The sequence below is a fragment of the Rhamphochromis sp. 'chilingali' genome, assembly GCF_963969265.1.
Source record: "Rhamphochromis sp. 'chilingali' genome assembly, chromosome: 12".
NCBI classification, from domain to species: domain Eukaryota; kingdom Metazoa; phylum Chordata; class Actinopteri; order Cichliformes; family Cichlidae; genus Rhamphochromis; species Rhamphochromis sp. 'chilingali'.
Window position 1 is genome coordinate 11556540 of NC_137939.1, and position 23233 is coordinate 11579772.

The following is a 23233-nucleotide window of genomic DNA, read 5'->3' on the forward strand; positions in this document are numbered from 1 at the left end:
AAAACACGCCACCTTCAAAGTCCGTTTGAACTTCAGCAAGATGTCTTGAACACGTCTACACGCCTAATTGGAGTTGCTCCCGTGTGATTGGCTAATTAGATATTTGTGTTAACAAGCAGTTGAACAGGTTTGCCTAATAAAGTGGCTGGAGAGTTATGTTACTCCTGACACATTGCATTGTTATATAAATAGACAAGGCACCAACGTCTAAAGGAACACTAAAACAGTTTGGGTAGAGTGACACATGAAAAGAATATTTTAAAAGAAATTCCACTAAAATCAAAACTCTTTCTTCTTGGTGAGTGTTTAGATGGACACGGTAACAATGGAAATGAACAAAAGTGGAAAAATAACTCTGTTTTTTAAATGGATAAAAAAAAGAACATTTGTATTCTATATGTCTCATAATAAAAAATGTCTCATTTGTTGCATTTTTCTCATGCAAAATTATGCTAAGAACTAAGCATGAGAATCAAGGCAAACATTATTTACTATTCAGAGCTACAGGAAATAACCTGTTTCCCCATTTTTCCTGGGAAAACAAGGAATTTGTATAAAGCTTTATTAGTGTACATGAGGTACATTCACATGATATTAAAGAATACAGAAAGCCGCACACATGCCATTTAAAGTTTACTGCATGTCAGAGGTAAAAACTATGCCATGAAATAAAAAAACTTCCCAGACAGAGCCCTACCACAGCACAAATCCATGGAGGAGGATTTTAGAAAAGATGCTAAAGTGCATGAAGTTCCCAGGAGCACAGTGGGTTCCATCACTAAAGAAATTTCAAGCCAACCAAAACCAGTCTTTCTGGAACTGAAACTAAATAGCTGAACACAATGAGCTTTGAAAATTGTCACCAAAAATAGATGAAGCTACCAGAAGGTCAACCGCACTCAGTCAATCAGGACTTTATGAGAGTGGTCAGAAACTGAAGCTAGTCCTGAGTAAAATCCACAAGAGGGCCATGCTAGAGTTTGCCAAATTACACTTAAATCATTCTGAAAGCATGAAGGAAACGATTCTCTGCTCTGATGAGACAAGAATTGAACTCCTTGGCCGGAATAGCAATTGTTGTAAGTAGTGAAAGCCAGGTACTGGATGGGAGTAGCCAGCACCATTTTTTGGGAAGCCTTCTCAGCAGCGGATGCTGAAAAGAACTAGCCTCAACTGAGTGTGACAAATCACGCTTTCCCTTAAGATTGTAAGGCTAATTATATATGGTCCAAAATATGCTGTTTTTCCACCGCTTTTCAGTCAGAATCAAGCTGAGAACATCTGTATTCTCTCGCCAGATGCTACCAGAAAAAAAGCAAAGAGAGCTTTTGAAATCCTTGATTTTAGTATGAGGATTTATCTAGCTCATCTGTTGACTGATTGGCTGAGACAACGTTTCCCTCAAAAGAAACAGCAGGGCAGGCTCAGGGTGCTGACTGAGCCCTCATGGGGACATGAAAGAAAAATGAGAAGGCAAATCCAAGTCCTCATACACAGAAAAGGCTAGTAGTATAGACACCTTTTCCTCTGACACCAATTACACTGGGAGGATTGCATTAGCACAGCTCACTATCACATTCAATTAGGGGCAGGCTAATACCCACCGCTGATTTAGCACTAATTGAGAGAGGCAAGGCTGGCTGCTGGAACCCTCCACATTATTAATCTGTTTATTACTCTTTTAGAGCCATTCATTTCCTTCATCTCTCCATCTAATGTGGGCATCCGCTGCTTTCTTGATTAACAGCTATCCACTTAGAAGTGGATATGGCAAGAAACGTGGCACTTTATGTACAGTACATGGCCTGTGGGAGCCTGTAGGAGCAAACGTTTCATTCTGTGGAGGTGGAATGATCAGTTCTATGAAGATATGCTTAAATTAAACTGCACGAGCAGGACATTCAGGGCAACTGTCTATGCTAAATTCATGTGTGCTTTTGCTCTGGGGCTATTTTTCACAGTGTGGCCTTCTGTCTTGAGTTTGAGTTTGGGGACATCTGAGTGCCTTGGCACCCGATGACATTTTTCTATAATCATATTTTAGGCTCCAAGTTTGTTGCAACAGTTTTTGGATTGCTCTGACCTTTTCCAACATGTCACATTTTTTTTTGCAGAAGGACCTTTACACTATTTTGCTGTTGAAGACCTGACCAGCACAGACCCGTTCAATACTCTTGCTATCATCTCGGTCACACACAGCAATCCAGACCTCAGCGTCGGTGGCTGACCTCACTGATGCATTTTCTTTATAGGATGGGAGCAAATTCCTGCAGATTCCACAATCTTGCAGAAGATTACCACACCATACTTTCACAATGGGGTGTCACATAAGAGTGGAGTATTGAGGTACCATTATTGCTTTTGTCAGTATTTAATGGCTAAGAGTACTTAACAATTATTTTCATTGCTCTCGAGGAAAAAAAAGAATCTCCCCTGCACAGCTTTTCTATGACAAAAAAAGAAATAAACATAAAACATAGTAAAAGTGTACTGCTGTGGTCGTGGATCCTCTGTGGCTGAGACAGCTATAAATCAGGAAGTGGAAGTGGTGAGTGTTGTCCTTTATCAGGCCCTGTGTCCTGATAGTAGCCTCGCTTCTTTATCAGCTCCTGCCCCTCGCACCTGGCTCTCTGCACTGCCTGATCCTCCAGACAACATGCATCACAGACAGAAGAGGAGGGGAGCCTCAGTTCAAAGCCGGGAAAAGAGAGGAGATTGTTGCCATTACTGATAATGTTAGGATGTGTACTTTTTGTCATGTCTGATCTCTGAATCAGTCGTCTTCAAGTCTGTCATCACCATTTCTGGGTTTCAGTGGTTTCTGAAGGCAACCTCGCAACCATTAAAAGTTCAAAATTTAAGGTAAAAAGTCTGGCTGGCCATTATGAAACACAGACATGACAATAAAGAATGGGAGATATTACAACAGGGGATCTTTCATCTCATGCAAATGCTTTTCAGGCGCAAGAACCTAGAGAAATATAGAGTATGACACACTGTCCAAGATCAAAGTAAGATATTTTAAAGCCTTTTTGTGTGAGTTCTGATAAAAAACCTGACACAAATATTCACTAAATAGCTTAAGAGTCAGCTAAAATTAGTTCTGCCTTTACAGCAGAATGATTCAGGCCAATAAAGGCTCAAAGATGGCACCATTCTCTGGTCCAAAAACAGCTGCCAGCTGTGAGTATGGAGATCGGCTGATCATTAGATATGCTTAATAACATTTGGGCAACCATTTAGGCAGCACTGGCACCCAGATCACGGGAGTTAGAATGTTCGCCATTCAGAGCAAGTCTGCCATGAGTCTGGCAATAAGGTGTGCTTAATCTAGACTCTGGCTGGGGTATACAAGTTTGGCATATGTGAAATCTACAGTATGTTTCTAAACTGTCTGAAGGTGCTCTCTAAAATGGTAATACTGGCATGGCAGGGAGCAAGGTCCAGGTCAAGCTGAACATGGTTGCATGGCCTAACAAGTGAGCTACGGTGGTACCCACACAAACTGTTCCTGAGCCTGGGCAGTGATTTCCATGTCTGTTTTTGATACAGTGCCACCTGAAGGCCTGAAGATTGTAGGGTTCACATGTTGAATTTCCTCCTTGTCCCTTGCACAAAGAGTTCTCCGGATTATCAGAAACATCAGATTTAATATACCCTAGACCACAGGTGTCAAACTCCAGGCCTCAAGGGCCAGTGTCCTGCAGGTTTTAGATGTGTCCTTGATCCAACACATATAAATGGCTAAATTACCCCCTCAACATGTCTTGAAGTTCTCCAGAGGCCTGGTAATGAACTGGAAACCTGGAGTTCAACAGCCCTGCCCTAGACTTGGAGATATACAATGTTACATTGACAAATGTTATTTTGAAGTTTGTATATGTCATTTTTTCCGGACTGGTGAGCCTGTAACCACCTTTTATTTTTGAGAAACTCTCTAAGATGCTCTTTTTGTACCCAGTCATGTTACAGACATATTGCCAGTTAACCTAATCCTTTGTAAAATGTATCTCTAGCCGTTTCTTTTTAGTACCACTTAGTTTTTCCAACCCTTTGCTGCCCATATACAAATCATCTTGAGACCTGCAGCCGCCATCAAATTCAAAATGAGCAAATATTTCTCATGAAATAGTAAAATGGAGCATTTTAAACATTGTTTTCTATGTTCTACTGTGAATAAATCATTGGTTTATGAGATTTGCAAATCATTGCATTCAGTTTGTATTAACGTTTTAATAACATGGGATCCAAACTTTTTTGGAATCAGGGTTTCATAATATCCTCACGCATGTCTTTAACTATCAAAGAAAACCTTTCTTCCTTTGGATGAGGACCTGCTAATATTTTGTCAAGGTCCCCTTGGAGTCCCAGAGATCTGATGTTAGCAACTTTGCACTTTAACAGTTTGTGCTGCTGTGTTTGGACAAAGTGTTTGTGGAGCTGAAGGTGAGAAGGAGGAACAGGAGTGGGTTGGTAGAAAAGTGTCCTTGAAAACATAAAGAACTGACTCATTGAACAGAAAAAACAACAACAAAGACCCTCCAGCTTTACAGCATTTTTTAGATATCCTTACTGGGGAACACCTGAACTGCAGCTGAGGGGGTCTGGGAGGAGTAGTACCTCAGGATTAAACAGAAAGAAGCATGTTGCTTTGTGTTTTGAAGGCTTGTGAACATGCCTGGGTGATAACAACTCCCCTGTTGATGCATGCCTGGCCAGTACACTATTAACTCTGCCCCCCACTTTCTTTGCGCCTCATCATCTTATTTACCTCCATCTCCTTTCCTATGAACATTTATCACATTCTCCTCCCTTTTTCCCTCTGCCCTCTTTTATTCTCTCATTTTTTTCTCACAGGCTGCCTCTGTGACCTATATTTCTTACTCAACTGAGAATATCATTTCCAACACCTGTGGGAGAAAAAAGGGGAAGTTGTTATTTCTGTTTCTCAAATGATTCAGGCACCTCTGCTCTCATCTGTTTGGGTAGTCAGCATGAATGGGCTTTTTTCCTGGGGTGACTGATATCCAGCTGGGGGGTCTATTAACCAAGTGTACCTCTTCCAGCCCCTGTTACAAGGTGGCCCGCCACTCCAATGCAGGAGGAGGAAAAATCTCTGAATAATAACAAATGTCACTCATATTGCTATCAGGTTGCACCTGAGCCATATAGATAACCACTATGTTTCCAGGCCGGAGGGATAGAAATGAAATTATGTCTGGGCCCATGAGAGGCAATAAGCTCCCCACACACACACACATACACAGTTAAGTTCCCTGTTGTGGCACTTCTCTCACCCGCTACACTATTGCTACCCTCACAGCCTCACCTAAGCTCCTACTTCTGAGCCTGGCAGCCATAAATATGACAGCGTACACACTATAGAGCATTTGGATGGAAATAACAAAACGGCAACAGTAAACAAATGCATCCTTTCCTTGGTGAGTGTTCTGGAAATCATATAAATGAAATAATATAAAAACCAACAGTACTGCCGCCCCTCATCTCTTTATATTTTGTTAGGAAAATGGGAAACAGGTGCACCGATTTATTCAAACAAATTCAAATACACATGGAAATACACAAAGTAAGGCAACAGTAAAGTTTGAGGTTTTACAGTTCTAATAAGGCTGAAAGTTAATATTTGGTATGACCACCTTTATTATTCAACTCAGCCTGAACTCTCTTATGTAGACTTTCTGTAATGTCTTTAAGTAGGAATAGTTCTTCCGGCTTCCTGAAGGACATTCAAAGCTCTTCTTTGGATCTTGGCTGCCTTTTGTTCCATTCTCTATCATGATGATCCCACACTGCTTCATTAATGTCGAGGTCTAGGCTCTGGGGAGGCCAGTACATGACTGATAGTGTTCCACTGTGGGTTTTCTTTTCTTTCCAGGTATGCTTTTACTGGCAGTTACACTGGCATTTCGTTTAGAGAGGTTACACCATGTTTTACAGATGAATGTAGACACCCACCTCTCTACTGACCTCCTCTGTACAGTACAGTAATGTATATCCTGATGTATAAGACCCGTTGCCACTTTTCAGTCCAACTCCTGTTTAATTTGGCATATCTCAGCCTTTTCTCGCTGTTTACCTCACTTAAAGATGGCTTCTTGATGGCCACTCTTCCACTGGGACTATTTCTGATGAAGGTTTGGTGAGCATTAGCTGAAGGTCCAGATGCATCTTGGATCGTTTCCTATGTCTCCTTATTGTTTTCCTATTTCTTAAGGACATGACTTTTAGCTACAATTGATCTACTGTAGTTGTTTAATCCTGCCAATTATTCTTTTGTTGTTAAAGCTGTCAGATAAAAACTCTTAGGTAATTGCTTTTTTGGTATGAAATTGAGTAAATCATAGTGTAAAGTGGCTTAACAAGCAAAAAACACTTAACTGAAAATGGTCAGGAACAAGATATGGACTGAAAATGTGAAAAAACAGCCAATGTCCAAATAAAAATGACGAAAGAGCTTCTGGAGAATTACTGACAAAGAAAAAACACATACTGTATATAAGAAGGTCTGGCTCCTTGGAAATAAAATCTAAAGAAATGAGGGGGGGCTCGAGACTTTTGCACAGTCTGTATATTTTGTAAGCCTAATTATCACCAGTGCTGCTGCTCTTCTGCAGTGCAAAGGTCAGACATTCTCATTTTATTCACCTTCTTTCATATACCTTCATATATCTTTAACAGTTAATTCCTATTCTTCCGACTCCACCTGAAGGCAGCACATATTGTTTCGCTCCTTTTCTGCCTTGTGAACCTGTATAGTATATTAGTGAAGGGAATAGCTGGTGATAATTAGGTGAGATAATAGCTTAAGTCAGTCAGTTGTTATGGTGCTGAATAAAAGCCCAGTAAAGCTGTGCAAACAGCCCAGAAATAACCCACATTATCATCGCCATCATTTCTCGGCTGGCTCGCACTTGGCAAGCCAATGCCTCAGCATTTTTATGGCACCATTGCGCTGACGCAGGCCTGTTCCTCTGGGAGCCAAGAACCATCCATAGTGCTGGATTACACACAGAGTCCCTCAGCCCCGCCAGCTCATCCTGCCTCTCGCTTTTTAAAATAAAGACTATTCATTACCGCGGAGGGACTCCGAGCCGTCTACCTGTGGTGTGGCACTGACGGGCCTGCCCACCAACTGAACACTGCTTTAGATCTGTTTCTCTGCGGCATACATCCTTACACGCTGGAGTTCAATTAAGAGAAAGCTGGGAGGGGAGGATGATAGATGTAGTACACAGGCAGGCAGAGAGTCCACATAGCAACTCTCCAGGAACTAACTCTGTCATTCTAAGTATAAAACTCTAAAAAAACGAGCTCTGTTAAAAGACTTTGGTTCCTTTGTGCAAAAAATAAAATAAATAAATAAGTAACAACCATAAAATCTTTTCACACTTTAGATCACGAAGAGCAAACTGATTGTGCTGCACTCATCATGTTTGAAACTGCTCATCTCATCCACAAATACAGTACTGCAGAGGCCAACAGACTTTTGCTGTCGTCAAAATATGCAGGAAAAAAAATCTATTGCATTAAAATTGAGTTACACAGACAGTCTGGCCATGGGGCTAACAGCCACTGTACTTCTGCCCAGTTTGAGTAAAAAGTGAATGACTTGATTGTAGACAAGCAAGAATACTCAATAATCAATTAGAGTCCATGGGAAAATTGGCGTTGCAAAATGGCATTATGCCACGGAGTACTCACTGAGTGGCTTTACCAAGCTGCAAAAACCTGTCCATATGGCTGTGTGCCAGCATAGTGGGTATAGAGATATTTTTACCACTTGAAGCTCCACTGTTGCTGGTATACTAATGACTAGCTGATACTCCGGCAGTGAAAGACAAAGCCAAGTGACTCATGTAGCCAATTACAGAAAAATATGCACCGCACTCTGTTTCATCAAAAGCAAAGTGCATCTTCACTTAAAGGTCAAAACAGGCAAATTGGAGTTGTGGTGTTGCTATAGAAGGGCTGATGATGAGCACAGAGGAACAGATAAAGAGTAACGGACAAGGGATCATGAAATTCATCAGTGTGTTAAGTATTGATTTGCCTTTGCTGGATTTGAAACGGCTCCCAGTGGGGTCACACATGAATATAAAGTTATGTGTGTTAATTGTTAACGTCTGTGGATTATAATTTTGCCTCTCCGCATTGTGGTGCTATTAATTAATTTGCTAAATCATATTCCGAGATCCTTCCATGTCTGTAAGCTATGATTCACAGCATTTCACAGTCATGTCTCCTCACTATAGCTGACTGCATGGGGCAATGTGACCGTACGAGCATGACGCTAATTTGAAATTCATTACTGAGATGCAAGCACTTTTATATTTGGGTTTTGTGACAGTGAGTACTCACCGCAGGGTCCTTTGTGTTGGATGCTGATTTCCTTCTGCAGCGCACAACCCATCAATCGCATCTCGCAGGGGCTGCCGTAGGTCTGGCCGTCGGATCCGCACACGGGGTCGGACGTTTGCGGGCAGGCTTCGGAACACTCGCACACCGCTTCGTTGTTCTTGACCACACACTCTGCCCCGTGACTGCACGCTACATGCAAGCACGGGCTCGGTATGTTGAGATCTGAAGGCCGACCACCCAAGAGACAGAGATCACAGTTAGAGGCATGGTAGCAAACAGTACAGCCTTAGTGGTCGGGGAGAATATAAAGTTGAGGTTGGAGAGAAGTCTGGGGTTGCAAAAGAGCACAGGTGATAGTGAGGTAAGTTAGAATATCGCTACAAATAGAAGCGCTGGTTTTTGTGTTAGAAAGGGTTTAGGGAGAAACAGAGATATGATGGAATATGCAATGCAGCCCTAGTCCTGTGTCACCTCAACTTCCTTAGTTTCCTATGTCATTTCCTTGCCTTTGTACCTATCCTGATGTATCCTGAATCTTTGAAGAGTCCACGGAATCCAGAGGCACAAGGACAGTGGATAAAAACATGTCCCTGTAGCACAATAGAGATGAAACAGCCTACGAACAATGGTTGCACTGCCTTTTTTTTTTTTCCTGCGCGTAAACGCCTGGATTAATTGACGTTCCCAGTGTGCCCCTTCAAAGGCTGCCATTTGCATCTCAGTGAGAGCCATTGCTTCAGCCAAAGCTGGTTGAACTGACATGCAGGAGCAAGAAAAGGAAGAGCACCAGGGATAGAGTTTGCTTTTTGAGAGAGTGAGAGAATTAAAAAGAGAAAGAAATAGGCGAAAAGAAGAAAGAGCCCTCTGCTTAATAATTCAAAAAAGGCAAGCTCCTGGGCAGAGGCAGATATGAAATGTGAACATCAGAGAGAGGTGTCTGCCTCAGTCTTTTCTCCTCACACGCTAACTCCAGCATGACTTCATTAAAACGAGGACAGGATTTTGTACCCATGGTTCTGGTAGCGGCAGATGGGTGTAGGCCAGGGCCGATAAAACCTGACTTGATCAGAACAGAGTGAAAACCTGATGAAAAAAAATGGGCGTGAACAACGCTTTGATCACAGCCTCCCATCCCATCACTTCTTTAAAGCTTTATGTACCAGGGAAAATATTATATGGCATCGTGTGCTCTCTGAGTCGGGGGCGCCGGCATGCGTGCGCGAGCGCTGCCGGCTCAGCCCGACGGTCGGAAGATTGAAGCCTTAGGTGGGATGGTGCGCACTCCGGTATCGAGAGCGAGCGAAAGATGATAGCCTGGCACCGTAGTGGTTTTCATTTAGAAAGTTTCACGCATGAGGAACGGATCCCTCTGCTAAATGTGGTGTGTCTGCAGATTAGAGGAAAACGCAGACGGAGTCATCAAATAGTTTCTGATGAGAAGCCGTGGTTGAAATGGAAAGTGGTGCCGTTTCACAACCAAAGCGAAACAAAACTTGCTTCCTCCTTCTGCGCCACCTTTCTTGTGAGCTTTGGTTAGATGAGTAGAGGTGCTGTCATGGAAACTGCCCTTTGTAATGACGCCACCCATGGCTCCATCATTATTGAGACCATTATGGGATTAGATAGTAACACGGGGGTGTTGTGGGTGGGGGGCTGACTTGGCATGTGCGAAGCCCCATGATTCATTTATCAGCTCAGGGATGTTCAGCTGAGCCTCAACTCGTAGCGCTAACACGAGGGGGGAAATTATCAACTGATAACGCAGACGGTGGCAATTAGCTTGTTGCACTCTGATGAAAGAAAGGGGGTATGTGGGATAAAGATCAGTGTTATCTACATAAGACAGATCATTTGGCTCATCTGTCTGAATTATGATCACTCCTGAGCTGAACTGCAGATATTAAAATAAAAATGAGAGCAGATGTAACATAGTTTGTCCACGACCGCCTACTTTTTTCCCACAACTGTAATTGAGCAAATCTTTCCCGATCTCGAGCGCGGGCGCTCTCATTTCCGAGGGTGAGTGTTTCAGATTAAAGGGTGAAACACCGTTATTGATTTCTGCGTTGGGAAGGCGAGCTGGCTTTTCAAAAGAGCTCGGAGGTGCCACATAAATATGAAAGCTGCTCAATGCCGCTTAATTCGGTGCCGCTTCAAAAACAATTGATTCCCTGTGATCTCATTTCAACGCCTTGTGTCTGTGTGTGTGTGTCTCCAAGTGCGTGTAACCGTTGTACGCTTGTGATCCGAGCTTAACTGTACAACCTTGGCCTGCATTAAAGTTCACCAGCCCACTTCCTAAGGACGGGCTCCTAAAACACAACTGCAGCCTCCGATAAGGCCTTTGTCTCCCATTCTCTTTGTTTCACACTCATAAAAAAGATGAAAGAATTCCCCTCCAAAACTATTTTTTTTATCATCCTCCACCTCTGGGGGGCAAAATTTCTGCCTGATTTATTAACTGGAGACAATATACGAGGGTGAAAAAAAAGACAATCTCCCCAAGTGTAAAAAGAATCTTGTGACACAGTTAAAAAAAGAACTGAAGCTGTCTTTTTACTTTCCCTTGGATGCAGGGAGAAGCTTTGAAATGGCGGGCCTAAGCTTGGTCGCTCACAAGCCTTTTCCAGCTCTCTTTCGCTCTCTGGTCTTCTCCCAAATAGAAAAATCCATCTCTTCATGCATGTATCAGTCCTTCTTTCAGGCAAGTCCAGAATACACTATAGTTTCTGGCTTTAAAGTGTTCTGTTTTATGCACGAAAATTAGCTTGACAGTTAGATGGGAGGTGCCAAACACATAGCACAGTAGCCAAGGCATTGTTTTAGTGGCTGAGCAGGTGCAGTGAATTGTCTCTCATGGATAGAGAAAAGTGGAAGGAGAAGAAAAAAGGCACGAATACTTTTCCCTCTCTCTATTCTCCAATCAAGGATTCAGCTCTGCTAGTGTGTAATCTGCTCTGTTTCTGTACTACCACACCGGCTGACAGGACTTTACATTCCGGGTGTCGCCTCAGTCTGTATCCTCTCCTGCTAGGAGGCATGTAAATTTATCCATTTTAATTAGTGCGGTATTTTAATAGCATGCCTCCACTTCAGGACTCAGGAGGGGATTACTTCGGGTTAGGCCGCAGTGTCACTAGCAGACCACGTCAAATATTGAGAGGACACGTTCCTCTGATTCCCTGATTGCTTACCTGTCTGCCTGAAGTCTTATTATTGCTCACTTAGTGGAGTTATATGACAGATAAAGTGCCAAGGACACCACAGTGCTGCTTATAAAGCTTAACGGCTCCTTGTTAGGTTGCGCGATGGCACGGCGCGCTCCGGTCAGACTCAGCTGTGACTGTGGCTGCTGCAGTCAGCGGGCCCACACTGTTAACCCCACCGTAACATGTCGCTGAAATGCTGGGAGATTATTTTGGCGAGCGTTTCCTCCCATCTCCGCTCAGCTCATACATATGTTAATTGGACTTTTCCCCCCTCGGGTCTGTGTGCAATTCCAAATCATTCCCTATATTATGCAGGGCAGTGAATCAGTGTAATCCAGGTGATGCTTGCAGTGGCCAACTGGCAGGAATAATCACCTACAACTGCAACCCATTACAACACAGGATTCCAATAGGGTGCAGCCAATCTGCAGCAAAATCCCGCCTTCTGTGTGTCTCCACTGCCAGGGCTTTGATCCGACTCCCTTTACCTCCCTCACATTAAAAACATTTATGTATCATATTAGTCGAGGGAGAGGGAGGTGCAGAGAAAAGGCTATATTAGCATACAGCAAAAGGCATACCCGCAGGCTGTGTCTGTCTACCACTGAATACTTATCAAGGCAGGAGGTGAGTCGAAGCCTCTTTGTGCTTGTACAACTAAGAATGTGTTGCTCTTCAAAATAGAGACGAGCAAAAATAACACGGGGAGGGGACACAAGCTGGCATCCCCTGATCTTTTGAGATATATCCGTCAGAGATGAGATGATACGCAAATATTGTTGGTCTAATCCAAAAAAGGTGGTGATCTAGTCATTAGGGTGTGTATGTTGCAGGAAGTTTAAAAAAGTAAAGAAAAAACGGCACACCAGTTCGCTTCACTTACTGCATCTCCGATCAAATCAGGAGCTACAGCACGAGGAAGGCCTAGGAAGACATTTTTTAAAAAATGAAAAGAAAACTGTTGAAATTGAAAGAACTGCATGGCTGATCACACCCCAACGGAACACCAAGCCCGCCTCAAGTCACTCCTGACACCCCGTTGACCCACATTTCTCTGCAATTTCTGCTCAATGACAGCCTGCGGGCTGCAGTAAGTGGACCGGCGGTCCCTAGCTGCCGTCAATCAGGCTCCCGCGGCACTTCCTCTAATTAACTTGATTAGCAATAACAGCACTGGTGATCTCAGGCTGACTTACACACTCAGGCTTCGCGACTGTTTGTTAGTCCAATCACAAACGCGCAGGGGGGAGATGCTCATCAAATAAACATGCAAATGATAAAATATTCTGCACAAAGTCTTGACACCTAAGGTGACAGATTTTTTTCTTTCCTGCTTTGCAGAGCTCTTTGTCAATGACAATGTGTCTTCCACTGAGTGATTTTGTGTTAACCTCCAGAGGCGACAGGCAACACATTTCAAGCAACTTGCACTTGCGTGAGCTTTTCTGCACTTGTGATTGCGCTCGCTCGCTCTCTCGCACACAGCTGTGTACACACGAAATGACAAAAGAGCCGCGGATAAAGATTTTGTGTCCTCAAAACCAGCTCCTTCATTTGTTCACTCCTTGTTTATGTGTGCGTGTGTTTCTAATAGGCTGCCTTGTGTTACTGATTTTACTGAATCATTCTCCTTTATGTGCTAAAAAGCAACACTGCTGCTTGTATTTTTGTTTTATGAACAACATAACCACCAATTCAGAGGGCCCTCTCTACTTCGTATTCTGTTAATACCAGACGTGAGGCTAGTACATGAACGGGCTCCAGGGACCTGTGGTGAGCAGCTATGCACTCCTGTAGTCTTTTCCATTGATTACTACTGAATATGCACCAAAATAGCATGCCCGCTGGGCAGGAAGTAAGCTGCAGCGCAACTTTGGGCCAAGATAGAGGAGAGAAGGCAAAGATTTAATTATGCATTTTCACTGCAAAAGTAATTAATTTTACACACAGTCTGGTTCCCTCATATCAAATAAATAGATTCCTTTTTTTAAAGGCATTTTAACAAGCACAATCATTTATGTGGGGAAAAAAGTTGTTGAAAAGATACTTTCTTCCAATTAATGGGCTGTCTCGTGTTGCTTTTTTGGTTTTCAGCTTCAGATTGACTCAGTGTCTTTTTTGGCAGAAAGGCATAGCAAATATACTTCGTAAATACAGGAGCTAGCACTTTAAGTTGCTCTGTTATTTCACATCACTTTTATCAATGGGGAAATTTTATAGAATCAGAATACAATAGACTCAAACATCAAAGAGTCTCCCATCATTGCTCGGTCCTCTAAATATAGCTGAAAATACAAGAACATTTCTGCAACAGACCACGCTACATGCACACTTCCTTGCTTAGTTTCTGCTGATAGCCTGCTGTGCTGACATCATAGAGGACAGAGGGGAAGAAAAACAGGATTTCTTTGCATTAGCCTAAAAATATTCTTGTGTAGTGTGAAACACTTAACAGAGGCCATCTGTGGAGATTTACAATCAATCTCAAATTAACCACTGCAGACATTTTCTTGCATTTTATTCAAACGTCGGATGAAGGCAAGTTCGACTGCACGTCGGGGTTGCAATTATGTTTTAACCTGCTATTAAAACTGTGTGTGTGTACTGTAGAACAGCAACCTGGTCTATGAATAAGTCACACAAAGTCCAGTAAATAATTGAACCTCTTTAAAAGTTGATAGATCTTTTCCTCTGTTGGTGCCAAACGACTCTTATGTTTCCATCTTAGAAACCAAGGCTGCTGACCTGTCCGTCCTCCTTCCCAGCAGTCTACTCTGATTCATTTCCAGCAAAAGTCATTCGCGTGTTTACAGACCTCTGGAAGATTTGTGACTCTGTCTGGACTTAAGTAAATCAGCTAAACGTCACGTGGTGTCTTCATCTCTAAATTGAAGGTTTGGATATCAATCAATTTGGGGGTTTTTCCCCCCTAGGGAGGACAGCCGTCAGGACGTTATAGACATGTTGGGTTTCTTTACAGCACAATCCATTGTGGGGGTGAGTACCGGCAGGGGAGGGGTGACATTAAGGGCTGTCACCCACATGAGAAGAGATTTATGACTGTGTCAAAACTGGAGAATTTCATCCGTTTGACAGCTGGCAGAGTGATCGATCACTCCACCTAACCCACCACTCAACCAGTGAAACAAGAGAATGAAATGAAAAAGCTCAAAAATTATTAAATACCACTCATTTAATTGATCAGATACATGAAACTTTGCCTATAATCTTGACATGGTGGGCAACTGAGTGCGTGGGACTGTTTGACACAGCTCTCATTCTGATTTGACCTTTGACAGTACTGTCATGGCTGCAAGTGTGTTGGCACGTGCATTCTGATAGGCTATCGATTGATTCTTAAGAGAACTCAGTGCTTTGGAAGTCAGTTCGGAAGATGCTCACATCCTTAAATTATGTGCATCTGTCAGGTGAATCTTTTTTGGTTTACAGTGAGAGATCTACACGCTACAAGGTTGAATATAGTTTCATTTAAGAAAGAAAGAAAAAGAAAAATTAAGAGTGAGAGTTCTAATGTGATTAAACACATGGAAACACCGACACACACACACACACACACACACACACACACACACACACACACACACACTCCTTGCATGCATATCATCTGTCTGACTAAACCAACAGTCTCAGTGGGCACCTAGGCTTGCCTCTTTTGATGTTTAATTAAAACCGTATCGGGGGGCGGTGGCGTTTGTGGCGCTGTGTTTTGAAAAATATGCAAATGTCAATAAAAATGCATTAAAGAAACATAGTACCATCCGCTGACGGCTGCGATGCGCAGTGGAAGGGAGGAAAGGATGAAGAGCGAGGAGGGAGAAAAAAAAAAAGAGCGAAACAAACGAGGGAGGGGGCTGAACTGAGGCAGCATTTGCCAGAAATAATGAAACAGAGCAAAATATATAAGCGCTCGCGCTGCCATTTCCACTATTTAATTTATTCACAGCTCAGACGGCCGAATAATGCAAATGAGTTTTGGTGTCTCCTGACGCTGACGACTGGAGATAACTTTGGTATTCAGCTTCGCCCCAGTGCCTAGAGGATGGACGGATTTCTCTCGTTTTATCGGCCTCTGTCGCAACAACAATAAAAATGCGGACAGCAACTCTGAACGTGATTACACAACGCGTCTGTTGGGCGGATTTCTTGTTTGAGGTAATGTCACACCGAAAAGCATGAGCAGATTACTCCAGCTTTATCACGCATGCTGGGCTATCAGCGTTGTGATGGGAAAGAGCAAAAAAAAAAAAAAACCCTGACTCTGAAAAAGATTAACTCAAGACGAGGTCTTCAAATCATCTCTAAAAATGATCACAGAGACACTCGGATATGTAAATGACACATGATTAAAAATATTGGTGCATTCTGCGCTACAGCTTTAAAACAGATGTCATCTTAATTTGGGTGAATCAACCCTTTAAATCAGCCCTTTAACACGAGGAAACACACTAGACAGAGCGTGTCAGTGCCAAGAACAGAATGGGCCTTGAACATCTTATGATATCGGTTGAAATCCTGCCAACCTGCTTTACACACCGAACCTTGAATGAAGTGTGTGCAGCTTAAGGTTGGCTCACTAAGCTTAGAGGCTAACAAATCTCTTCATTCTTCTTTTATTAACAAAGAGCAATTCACAATACATTCAGCTGGCAGACTTTCACCAGCAAGAATGTTGATATGGGGCAGCTCCGCATTAAATCGGATTTTGTTCAATTACAGTGTTTAATGTTTTGAAAATCATTTATTTTTCACAATATCTGTGCCACCGTGAGACGGTTTAAGCTTAACAGAGAAATTATAGCAAGTAAACTAAAGTGAAGGGGATGGTTAAGGATAGGCAGGGTTGTGGTGATGGTGTTGACCGTTAAGAAGCTGATGTACAACAGGAGAAACCTCTTGTGTTACCTACACATACAGCCACCCTGACCTCAGTCTTTTAATGTTTTCACTAAGGATGTTCTCTGCGTAATTAACATGCGCTCCGCTAGACAGTGTCTATACCAAAGCAAAATCGAGTGGCTTCATTTTTCTGATTTAGCAACATCAGTTCTAGAAGACATAAATGCAGATTTGAACAAAATTTTAATTTTCTAGCTAAATAACACATTCTAAACAAAGCTGTGTAAAATATGATTAAACTATAATTACTACTACTACTAGTAGAACTACTACTAGTGCTACCATATACTTCAGCCCTTCACTGGGTTTCTGTTCAATCCAGAAATGAATTTTAAATCCTCACATACCTGAATGATCGTATTTTCAAGACCTTGTAGGATATAAAATGTTTCATTAAAATGCAGCTGAACTCCAGCCCTACTGCAGGAATCATGCTTACACGTGGTTTGGTGCATTGTTGCAAGCTTTTTACGACACAATCCTGATTGATGGAGCGGGGGGGGGGGGGGATTGTTTGGGAAGCTGTTAGGTTGGGATCTGGCGTGCACTTTGAACATGCAATAGGAGATTAATCAGAGGTATGCATCGGTTAGGCAGGTTAGGTTGAAAATAAAACACAGAGAGGAGAGAGGGAGACTTCTCCAACCTCAGGGATCACACCTTTGCTGGAGGGTAAACAGAAGGAAAAGACATTAATGCCACAAAGACACACAGAGAGACAGAAAGAGTGAGAGGAAAAAGACAGCAGTACAAGACCCCTCCTGTTAGGTCCGCACGGAGCGAGGGGAAGGGCTTCACCCCTGAGAATCCGCTTGATGAGGTCGCCCACTGGGTGACCCCACTTGCCACCTGCAGCCAGACAACCGGGAAGCCGGCCAAATGGACATAGACAGACAGACTGACTGACGCACTGAAACAAGAAAGAATAGCTTTTTTTATGCAAGAAGAGCACACAAGACAAAAAGACAAAGACAAGGGAGGAAAAAACGACAAAAGCCACTGAAGTGGAAGACTGGCACCAGTGAAGGAGTAGAAGACGGAGGGTGGATGAATGAAACATGAAGGTGGCGTTTCATTTTGGTTGTCTGTTTGAGATGCTGGGATGAAGCGTGACAGGGGTGAGGAGATGGATGGGAGGTGAATGGGTGACGAATTGAAGGCACCGTTTTTGTTTTTTGGCACACCCATCCTTTCTGAATGTACACCCCACCCCTCCCCCACTCAGAGGACATCACCCAACCGTTTCAGATACTTTTCAGGAAAGTTTTAAGTACAGACGAACGTACCATCAGCCTAGACTCTTCAGCAGGAAAAACAGACTGAAATTGGATTACAAATACACAGAGAAAGACACACCAAGACAGGGATTCAGCACTGGTTTGTGCGAAAGCCAAAGAAGGAGGAATCCCAACCACCAGGTCACCACCCACCCTTTCCTAGTCTCCAGCTCTACTCACCACAGGGTCCTAGGTGCTTGGTGGCGATGGGGGTCTTGCTCAGGCACTCCGCCTTGCGTCGCATACAGTCATTGGTGTATGTGTTACCATCCTTCCCACACAGAGGCTTGTAGGTGCCGTCACACTCGATGGGATCACAAGAGCAGCGGGCACTCAGCTGTTCCACCAGACACACACCATAGAAGGGACAGTCCTTGCATTCGTCTGCAAGAAAAACAAAACAATGCAGCTTCTTTGGATTGTACAGGGGATAACCCTACTTTAACCCTTCCCCCCTTACAGACCCACCATTCAGTGACCCTTTTTTGCTCTATGTGTGAACATCTGCTTTCACTCATTTATTCATTTTTTTCCTTTAATGTGTACAGAGACTGATTAGGCTTTTTAGTTCCAAACTGCCAATTTTGTAACAGCATGACAGACTGATCATCACAGATGAAAGCACTGAAGAGGTACTTAGCAAACATAACAACAACAAAAAATTGAAGCTAGAGAAGTGTCAACCTGTTGTTCTTCCTGCTGTGTTAACTTGCTGATACAACCATAAGGACATAAACCAGGCTATAAATCATCCATGTAGTAATTATATGAATGTTTACTGTTGTTTATGGAGATAGGTGATGTTAGCAGAGGCTTTTGCAGAAATTCATGAAAGAAACACATCAGAGATTCATATATTAGCCGGCATGCTACATGTGCTGCACAAAGTGGGTTGGGCAAAGTCTGTGATGATTGCATTTTGTCCTTACACCAAGCATCTTTTTCTACAGCATATATAAAAATGATTGCAGCACCCTATTTGCCAATACTTCCAGTATATCTGCAGAAGGCCCATGTTAGCTGTCAATCTCTGACAAACAACACACGCTGGAACATACAGTTATTCTATAGACTGGAAATGACATGCTCAGATCAGCCAACACACCAGTGTTTAGGCAGTAGTGCTTAAAAAGAAGTCGGACCACATTTGTTCCTGTCAAGCAGATTATTTGATGCTTAATTTGTTACATAACCTTTCTTGGATGCTGGATTCTTAAAAGACACAATCACAAAAGACCCAGTCTTGCCAGGTGACTGCAGTGGTTTGAACCAATCAGCTTTGTATGAGCAAGAAGAAGACGTTCTTACAAAGTTACTGTGATTCTAGCTGCGGTTTGTTGATGTGACTGGTTGACGTTCGCCTGAACTAGACACTGACATACAGAAGGTTCATCTCGTCATCCGCTGTGTATTTTTTGTGCTGTTTTCTTCCCTATAACAAACAAGGATTGCTTCCCAGATGGTTCTGTGCAACAAACCATCTGTCACATCAGGTTATCTGTTCTACGCACATTAGGCCACAAAACTGTCCACAAAGTAAGTTCACATTACATTTTACAGGGAGTAATCGACTAGAAATGATAGCTAAAGCCAAGAGTAGTGGCTGGATGAATGAGAGTGAGTACCAGAGGAGTTATTAGACATATTTTTTTATAATAGTTATAGCTTTCGCTGCAGTTTAAAAGCTTGTTTGGGAGCCAGTTTAGCTCAGTGGGTGAGTGGGTGACCATATGTTACACGGCTAGAGCGCAGCAGCACGAGTTCAAGACTGACCTGCGGCCCTTTGCTGCACATCCCTTCTCTCTCCCTCAACTTTCCTGTTTATCTTCAGCTCTCTACTATCAAATAAAGGCTAAAATGCCCCCCAAAAAATGATATTTAAAAAGAAAAAAACGGCCTGTTTTTTCCATTTCCATTTAGTTTTCTGGTTTGCCGCTAGCAAAAAATAAGCAAATCTAGTAGCCTGCACTATGAAGGGACACCTAATAAGACTGCAAATACCCCCCAAAACCTTACTCGATCAGCATGCCTGTGCTCCCCTCTAACTTTAATAATAAAGTTTTGCAAAAACTTTAACAAAAAGAATAATCATGAATTTCATTTTAGGGTCATGTTTAAGTCTAAACTATTAAAGTCATACCATTTTGACTCACTATGCAGAAATCTACTATGGAAATTAAGAAAAAGCGAAATACTGGTAATGTGAAATGGCAAATTTGCCACTGAAGTGAGAAAATTCAATTTGAGGCAAGCCTCTGTTCTGGAGGCACTTGAATTTATTCCATTCCTGATCAGTGGATCAAATTTGTACACCAATTCAATTCCTTCTTCTCTTCTCTTTAAAAGCCTGTCATGCCACACTTAATTACATCGGCGCTGTATCAGACTGAAAGGGGTACAAGGATGTGCAATGTCATGGTTACAAGTCGAAATGGCCATTTTCATTAGTTACCAATTTGTAATTTGCTTAGGGATATGATTTCATGGATCTCTGTTTCAAATTGAATTATTCTTTCATTTGAAAAGGCACAGCAGAAAGAGGGAGGAAAAAAGGAAGAAAAAAAAAAAGTCCATCCCATTGCTCACATGCATGAACATGTCTGCATGCACACACACTCTCATACAGCACACACAACGCTACTTAGGCTGGGATTTGGGCAATTTTAAGCCCTGACGCTAACATCGGCCTGTCAAGCGGAGCAGAGAGAAGAACCAGGCTGTATCAGCCTCCGTTGCTGACCATACCAAAAGACGTCCTGCGGTGATCTGTCCTTGGTGTTGTCAGGGGGTTTTAATACATGGGTGGGGGTCTCCGCACATTACTGCTGTAAACCCGTAGAGCTGTAGCTTTGTGGGACTTCAGTAACAACACACCAGGAAAATTGGATTTCCTCCGATGGCTATCAGACATACAGTAAAGGCTGACAGCTCTTTGTTGACTACGGCCTAAACCTCATGTTGTAATAGCACAGATAACAGCCCTGGGGGCTCTTATCAGGCTGGAGGAGGCTAGTGCTAGCATGGATATAATACAGACCCCGAGACCCGGCAGTAATTTATCTCTCTGGAACACAGCTTTAAAGTTTGATTTTGATGCTAGTCTACCTGTATGTGTTAAAACATTGGCTGAAAGTATTTCAATTCTTGCATAATATATGGTAATACGATAGCAAGGTTTCACTGATACCATATATACCACGCATATATAACCCCGACAAGCCAAACATTTTCACTGGCTGCTTTCCTTGTTGTCCTTTTTCTTGCTGGGGTTTCAATAGAGTGGTTTGTCCAGACTGAAACACAGACTTCACTATTAATATTAGTTGGCCCTTGTAATACATTTGCAAACAAAGTTTCCCATCATGCAGATTCTGAAATCAAGCAGACAGTTGTGTAGTAAGTAAAGTAAAGTCTTGAAATATCAGTAGATACACAAGACATTTAAATTTATGTCACTTTTCCTACTGCTAGAACCTGCTGTAGATGCGGGGTGGGCAACTCCAGGCCTCAAGAGCTGGTGTCCTGCAGGTTTTAGATGTGTCCTTGAACCAACACAGCTGATTTAAATGGCTAAATGACCTCCTCAACATATCCTGAAGTTCTCCAGAGGCCTGGTAGTGAACTAATCATGTGATTCTGGTGTGTTGACCCAGGGTGATATCTAAAACCTGCAGGACACCGGCCCTTGAGGCCTGGAGTTGCCCACCCCTGATCTTCAGCAAGTCTGCTCTTTTTAAGACACCGTGTCAAGGCTGCTCAAATACGATTGGTCAGCCTACAACAGACTACAAATGAGACTTAAGTGAGCTTCTGCATTGTCACATACCAATATAGAAAGATATTATATTGTTGAATTTTACAAATACCACGAAACAGAAATTTGGATAAGTCAAATAACAAAAGACCAAAAGCAGGGATGTCTGACTCATTCTACATGCACTCAGTTTTGATCTTAAGTGGGCCGGACCAGTGAAACTGCCCTTTCATTTAACTACACGTTTAATGCAGGAGATTTCTTAATATATGAAACTTCAGCTTTAAGAGTTTCTCTTACTTTTTCTACACGATAAATAAATGCTGCTGTAGAAATGAAAGAAATGTAGAAACTGAACTTTCTATAGCTCATAGTGAAAGAATACAAACCTTTGGCCGTGGGGGAGGTCTCTGTGAGCAAGAAAAGCTAAAGTAAAAACTATTAAAATTCATTAAAAAATCCAGAATCTATGCCCTCCTTCACATTTTCCAAAACCAGAAACTGTGAGCCAGATTGAAGTCTTTGCGGGACAGATTCAGAGCCCGGAGCCTTATGTTCAACAATTCTGACCTAGACAGACAAATGGCTACTCCCTGTTATACCTGCACGCAGATAAATTACAATATTTGAATTCATCTCATCTTATTATGTTGCATTTTTTTTAGATTATTAACGGGGAGAGAAGGGCAAGGTCTACTAAATCTCTGTTTCACGCAGCATAAAAGAATCCTTTATATAAGTCATGGCATTTGAGTAATTTTATCCCTTGCATCACTAAATGTATTTCCAAGATGTTCTGGGATCTGTATTGAAAGGGTTGCACACTTTAAAGACAACAAGCTTCGGCCTTACCCAGCGTTGTGCACTGTCCTGCATGGATCTTTCTGAGCGTGACGCCTTTCTGGATGCCCGTCGCCCTCATAGCGCACTCACTGGGGTACGTCCGGCCATCACTGGCACACAGAGGCTCATCGCTTAGGGGGCACAACTCGAGTGGCACAAATTTCAGTGGCTGGCGGGTGAGAGGCTCCACGCGGCAGTTCAAAACGTTTTTGCACGGATCTGTGGAGAAAGAGTGAAGAATGTGTACTGCAGTACAGCATATCATACAGTACAATACGACAGGGAAGGAATTACAGTTTGTCACTTTTGCTAAAGCACAGAATCCCATTCTCTGATTCATGCTATCAAACTTCCATTTATCGAATAAATGATAGAACAGTTTTCACCTAGTTAGACACAATTTGCAGATCTCGTTTAATCTTTTCTCTGAATCTGAAATTCTCACACTTCACCACAGTGATGCACCTGTGATGCATAATACTAACCACTGGAGGCAGAGATTAAACACAGCTACAGCAGAAATGTAGTTTTTCTTTTTTTTTAAACACGGTGACTCAAATATGTGAATAGTTGCTGCTAATTATGTAATGAAACTTGTATATGTTAGGTAGCAAAGGTAAGTGGAAGGTTGATACTAACAATGGAAGGCAACAAGCTGAGAGGCGGAGGAGGAGGACTACAAGAACGAGCACAATTTAGAGCAGTCATTTTCAATGATCTTTGCTGAGCAGCTGTGATAGACCATGTTTCTGCAATATGAAAACAAATAGAAGAAACCTCTAGTAGGAGATTTATACATTGCCAGCTACGACTTACTCGAGAAACTACCGCCTTTGGTATTTTTCACACACAGA

General features: G+C 42.5%; 1 protein-coding gene across 2 annotated transcripts in view; it reads right to left on the reverse strand.

The window, feature by feature from the left end:
• Nucleotides 1–23233, reverse strand: part of agrn (agrin) — a 283985-nt gene that overhangs the window by 65169 nt on the left and 195583 nt on the right. For both annotated transcript variants that reach the window (XM_080900080.1, XM_080900081.1), the window contains 3 exons: nucleotides 22389–22598; nucleotides 17963–18166; nucleotides 8380–8601 (listed from right to left, as the gene is read on the reverse strand). In XM_080900080.1, the coding sequence (XP_080756206.1) occupies nucleotides 8380–8601; nucleotides 17963–18166; nucleotides 22389–22598 (636 nt within the window). The remainder of the gene's footprint in view (nucleotides 1–8379; nucleotides 8602–17962; nucleotides 18167–22388; nucleotides 22599–23233) is intronic.